Genomic DNA, 6,644 nt, shown 5'->3' with positions numbered 1-6,644 from the left:
ATTTAACATAACTTTACCCAACAGATCCTGACCTCACCTAACCTGAATTAACAGAAATTTATTGAACTACACGTAAAGCTCTGGAAGCATATTTTCCCAGTAAGCGTACGGTTCTCAGTCTTAAATGTGTGCTATATTTAATAGGTCAACTCGATCTTAACCTACAAATGAATCTAACTTAACAGAACCTAACTAAATTTTGCTTAACGCAACACAACTTAACTTAAGTGTTCCCGTCGTAACACAATAAAATATTAAGGGATATATTTATACTATCTTTCGCGTTTACATTTTATTTTGCTTTTTATCGTAATTAAATTGATTTATAGGCCTACTTCAGTCACAAGAGCAATTGAAATCAATAAAAATGCACGCCAGACTGATTTAAGTGCTTTAGAAGATGATAGAATGGAAGTTGAAAGTCAACATCATGTAGACGGTAGTGAAACCAGTGATCGAACAGAAAATAGTTCTGATGATTCCGATGAAAATGACTGAAAAAGATGACGAATATGGCGTGCATAAAATGAAATTGAAGGTTCCCATATTAGTGTTGCAACTAAAACTGAATGATTTTATTAGAGATCTTGGATTACCGAAAGACGGCGCTGAATTTGCCGCTTCATTTCTAAAAAGAAGAAATCTTCTAGAGCCAAAGACGAAAGTTTCATTCTATCGCGACAGGGACAAAGAATTCAGAAAGTTTTTCGTTAAAGACGAAGAGACGTCTTCAGTGTACTGCTCTAACGTTAACGGACTAATGAACCACTTGAAGAAAAATGTGTACTGTGACGAAGAATGGCGACTTTTCATTGATTCGTCAAAACGCAGCATTAAGGCTGTTTTACTGCATAACACGATTACTTACACTCCTATCCCTATAGCTCACTCAACGGTCATCAAAGAAGAATATAACAATGTTAAAATGCTTCTTGAAAAAGTTAATTACACGATTCACAAATGGCAAATATGTGGTGGTCTCAAAATCATAAGAATGATATTAGGCCAACAATCGGGTTTCACGAGAGAGCCATGCTTTATATGCCTGTGGAATAGCAGAGATCGAGCCAATCATTACAGCCAAAAACATTGGCCTTTAAGAGATTCATTCAAACCTGGTTCTCATAATATCATCAACCAAAGCCTCGTTGATCCAGAAACAATTTTACTACCACCCCTCCACATAAAGCTTGGGCTCATGAAGCAATTTGTCAAGGCGTTAGACAAAGATGGACAATGCTATAAGTATATATCCCTTAAATTCCCTAATGTTTTAGACGCTAAATTGAAAGAAGGAGTCTTTGATGGACCACAGATTCGAATATTGACAAGAAATACTAATTTCGTAAGCCACATGACGAAAATTGAAATGGACGATAAGAAACTACAAAAAGTTAGGCTGCTTGATGAATTTAAAACTTCACTTTCTAGGTTCCCATCTGGATAAGTTTCCAGAAAATGTTGGTGATTTCAACGAAGAACAAGGGGAACGTTTTCATCAAGACATAAAAGTGATGGAACAACGATATCAGGTTAGATGGGACGAGGTCATGATGGCTGATTTTTGCTGGATGTTGAAAAGGGAAACGAATGTAGGTCTTAAACGTAAGCGTAACCCTTAGCATCGTTCCTTCGAAGAAGAAAGGACACGTTATAGCAGGCAGAAAATAGACTGAAGTAGGTCTATAAATCAATTTAATTACGATGAAAAGCAAGATAAAATGTAAACACGAAAGATAGTATAAATATATCCCTTAAGTCTAAGAAAAGCAGAGAGAAAAAATTTTGAATAAAACTCTTATTCATTTGCATGTTCAAGTTACAGTTCTACATTTTAATTGATACAAACATTGTCAGGTTAATTGAAATGGGGTCAATTCTACTTGCAGTTCTAAGTTTCTTTAAATGAGTAATGTGCATCTAAATTTTTAACCACATGTAGTACAATGAAATGAATTTTATTGTGCTACGACGGGAACACTTAAGTTAACTTGTGTTGCGTTAAGCAAAATTTCGTTAGGTTCTGTTAAGTTAGATTCATTTGTAGGTTAAGATCGAGTTAGCCTATTAAATATAGCACACATTTAAGACTAAGAACCGTACGCTTACATAGCTACACTTGTGGTTGAATTTCATTCGGCTAGGTTAGGTTAGGTCAGGTTTTGTTAGGTTAGGATAGGTTAAACCTCTATGTAGGTTAAGTCGAAGCTGAATGGAACGGTACCGCTATCACAACGGGACAACGCAATGAGTTTAATTGTGTTACGTGAAGTTAAGTTAGGTTAGGATAGGTTTGACCTCTTTGCAAGTTAAGCCCAAGCTGATTCAAACGGTACCGCAAACACAACGGGACAACACAATCAGTTTAATTGTGTTTCGTGAGGTTAGGCTAGGTTAGATTTATTTCTAGGTTAGACTCGAGTTGACCCATTCGATGTAGCACACATTTGCTACTGGAAAAATATGCTTCCAGAGCTTTACGTGTAGTTCAATAAATTTCTGTTAATTCAGGTTAGGTGAGGTCAGGTTCTGTTGGGTAAAGTTATGTTAAATAAGTTGATATCAGGTAAGGGTCAAATCCTTCACATTTGTCGACATGTTTTTGAAGTGAAAATTTGAATCACTGGCATTATTTTGAAATTTATTTGCCTCAGTGCATGATTTTTCGTCATTTTTTGAGGTTATGGCTCAACCATGACGTGATGGGTGATTTTTTATACCGAATTTGAATTCAGTGCCCCAAAGTCCATAGGAATACGTGTATCTTGTTATCAGATCCGCACACTTTTTTTTTTGTATGGCTGTGTTATGGAAAAAAGTATTCAATACAAAATCATCTTATCACGTAGACTTGACTTTATTCAATTTATTAATTTTAGAAAACCGAAACTAAAATGAAAAAATGCGAAATCAATATTCTGTTATAAATTTGATGATGTGGTTCATCACCGTCAAATGCATCGTTCAAAGTCACGTGATACATTAAAACTTATTAAAACCAGAGAAGGGAACGACTCCTTGAGACACACGATTTTGGGTGGTAAAAGCTATTTCGTCAAGAACTCAAAGAGAATGCTGTATTTGTCGAGTCTGTTTTAATATTGATTTCGTCAATCTTAGATTATAGATCAACCTCAGGACTAGGATCGTAAAAAGCAAATGTTCTCAGTATTCCCACGAAACTTATTAATTCGTTTAAAATTATTATTCTCTTTTATGAGAGAACTTTGCATTGTATCATAATAAAAGGTAAATCATTAGAGAGCAGACTAGGTAAGTTATAAACTTGGTTACGAATCGTCTGAAAAAGGAAAAGCACTACAAGCAGCAATTTTTGAATTTACAAGACCAACTTCACACTGCTTAGAGTGTATATGTCTAGATTTGTGAATTTGGTTTTGTTAATTTAAGTACTTAAGTTTGCAGTTATTGCCCTTTCTTGGACGATTTGTAGCCAAGTTCATACCTTATCTAGTCAGCTCCCTGTAAATCATTCTATCCTTGGCAAATTCCTATTATATTACCCCTTTTACGGAAAATAATAAATTACCCATTTTTTCACAAAAACTTCTCAAATATTAAAGATAATTATATTGTTTTAAATTGAATCCGAAATTCTTCATCACATCGAATGTGTAAATACTTATAATTTTCAAGTTATCGAATTTTGAAATATTAAATCTCCTAATATCTATATTTCTATAAACTGTAACGATATTGTAAGTTTTTAGTTTTTATAAAGATTATACAATTGTTTCATATAAAAATTATCCTGACGCTGAGGCATAAACTAGCCTCGAAACATGCACAAAAAGACTTCTTTCATTTTTTTTTTAAACAGATTTTTGGAAACATACTTCTCCTTGAGGCTTTTCGTGCATTTCTTTTACACAATTTTATTTCCTTTAAATTTATGTTTTAAAGATTCTTTTCTGATTTTAATAAACAAAGACAATAAGCCATAGGCCTTGATGCCGTTCTCTAAAGTTCAGTTCTTGGTTTACTATATAAATTGATTAATAGTCATTTTCGCCTTTTTAAATATACATTTGTTCATGTTTAGGCGACCGATGGACTTTAGCAAATTGGATTATTATCCGAAGCCATGTGTAGCATTCCAGTTAAAACCAAGTTTGGGATCAGCATTTCTGCCACTACAGCAGCCCGCTAGTACAACAGTGATATCAAGCGGATCACCCACTTCACTGACAACACCAACCACGCCGCCTCCAAATTCATAGTTCTTAGTTGTATTTTTGCTTTATACTATGACATGCTTAAATTTTATTTGTACACTTATAAACATAAACGTATATGTACATATACACATATATGTATATAAAAAAATTATGTAGTGTATCGCTAAATCACCTGATAGTTGAGCGAAGTAAGTTTTTGTTCTAATATGGTAGCTTAACTCAAAAGGTACGTCATACTTCACCTCCGGACTGTAAGAACATGAAACTGGAAGAAATGTTGGAATTTACACGCTTATGAAAGTTATATCACGAAATCATATTTGAATATCAAAACACAATTTTTGTTAATGTTTAACTGAATTCATTGAAGGTAATAATTATATTTGTACAATATTGTTAATCTAAATTAATTAATCTTTGAAACTTTTATTTTAAAACGTTCATTGCACTAAACATTGTATTAGAATAATTACTAGTGAGTAAATTAAACTACTACTTGTCTACTTATATTTTATGCAATGTATAGATGTCCGGCGCCGGACGCTAGGTTGGTATCCGGTAGATTGCTCTGATTGGTTGCACGACAGTGGGCGCGGTCTGCTGAACAACAGCATCGAGTACGGCATTCGACTGGTTACATTTCTTATTTTCTTGTGACGTGCATGTTATATTGTTTTAATTTTATACTATATTTATATTATATATTATATTTTAATGTTATAATGTTTTAATTTAAAGTGCTCTTTTCAAAACTACTTTAATATTACTTTTCGCTGAATAAAATGAAAATTACATTCAAACACGATTTAAAGATACATTTATTCTCTGAAGAATATTTAGTGAATTATGTTTAAAGCAGCTCCAAAATTTAATTATTGAACTTGAAATGTCATTAAACGTGATTTAGAAGAACATTTTTTTCCAAATCGTCTTCAGAAATTAATTTTGGCTTCAAAATATCATACAATGAGTTTCAAACAATTTTGGAAATCCTTTTTGTCGTAGGTATTGTATTTCCATATTAGTAAAAAATTTAATTGTTCAGTGTACATAAAAAAGAGCTTAGTTGTTGTTTGCCATTTTAATTTGTTGTAGATTACAATTATAATTTTATATTTATTCTTTATCATTGACGCGGCTTATTGTGTTTCTAAAAATATTCTCTACAATATATATTGTTTTACACAAGTTAAACTTCCTATAATTTATACACTTCCAAAATAATAACTATCAGTAACTCCCACAAATAGAACTATATAAAAATTTTCTTGGTAATAAAAGAATTATAAGGGGTAAATGTACAAGGAAAAATAAAATAGGAAATATCAAATAACTCATTTTTAATCAATAATTACATATTTCAAGTATGTAAAAAAGTTACACTTACATTCTTCTTAAAAATTATATACTTCACTTTGTACGACATCCGACTTAGTATAATTATATTTTTTATTTTCTTGACGCGTGAACGAGACATAAGCCCAAAGTGAAGTATATAATTTTGACAGAAAAATGTAAGTGTTACTTTTTTTACATACTTGAAATATGTAATTATTTATTCAAAAAGGGTTATTTGATATTTTCTATTTTACTTTTCTTTGTACATTTACCTTATCATTCTCTTATTACTAAGAAGATTTTTATATAGTTCTGTTTTGTGGGAGTTATTGCGAGTTATTATTTTAGAAGTATATAAATTATTTATTGATAAGTTTGATTTCTGTAAAACGTCAAGGATAAACAATAAATATGAAATTATAATTGTTAATTACAACAAATGAAACTAGCAAAAAACAACTAAGCGCTTTTATATGTACAATGAACAATTAAATCTTCAACTGATATCGAAATACAATACTTGTCACAAAATTGATTTTCGAATGTGTTTGAAACTTATTGTTTGATGCTTTAAAGCCAAAATCAATTTCTGAAGATGATTCCGAAAAAAATTTCCTAATCACGTTTAATGACATTTTAAGTATGCATTTTTATTTCATTCAGGGAATAGAAATATTAAAGTAGTTTTGAAAAAAGTACTTCAAATTAAAACAATATAACATTAAAATATAAAATATAATTATAATATAAAATTAAAACAGTATAACATGCACGCCACAAGAAAATAAGAAATGTATTAAATCGAATGCCATACTCGATGCTGCTGTCCGGCAGAATCCGCTCACTGCAGTGTAACTAATCAGAGCAATCTATCGGATACCAACCTAGCGTCCGGCACCGGATATCTATACACTGCCTATATTTTATAAATGCCGAGTTTGTAAAAGTTATCTAATTTTGCAGCTATACAATCAATTTTAGGAAGAACGCTAGAAAAAAGAACAAGGACAGCTGTGCAATTGATTTTTCTCTTTCTAAACGGAGATGTCGTGATATAACTGCCTTAAGTATTTAATAGTCAAATTTTTTTATTTATTACATGTAACG

General features: G+C 31.6%; 1 protein-coding gene across 2 annotated transcripts in view; it reads left to right on the top strand.

The window, feature by feature from the left end:
• LOC117182135 (protein FAM117B-like) overlaps nt 1–6,209 on the top strand; it is a 126,868-nt gene extending 120,659 nt beyond the window's left edge. Inside the window, exon 5 of one of the 2 annotated variants that reach the window (XM_033375178.1) lies at nt 4,064–6,209. In XM_033375178.1, the coding sequence (XP_033231069.1) occupies nt 4,064–4,241 (178 nt within the window). In that variant the 3' untranslated portion in view covers nt 4,242–6,209. The remainder of the gene's footprint in view (nt 1–4,063) is intronic. The other variant, XM_033375179.1, reaches the window with a different exon arrangement.
• Nucleotides 6,210–6,644: the final 435 nt, after the last annotated feature.

This window comes from Belonocnema kinseyi, chromosome 10 (assembly GCF_010883055.1).
Source record: "Belonocnema kinseyi isolate 2016_QV_RU_SX_M_011 chromosome 10, B_treatae_v1, whole genome shotgun sequence".
Taxonomy (NCBI): domain Eukaryota; kingdom Metazoa; phylum Arthropoda; class Insecta; order Hymenoptera; family Cynipidae; genus Belonocnema; species Belonocnema kinseyi.
The sequence above is the reverse complement of the archived record's forward strand: the minus strand, read 5'-3'. Positions and strand labels throughout refer to the sequence as shown.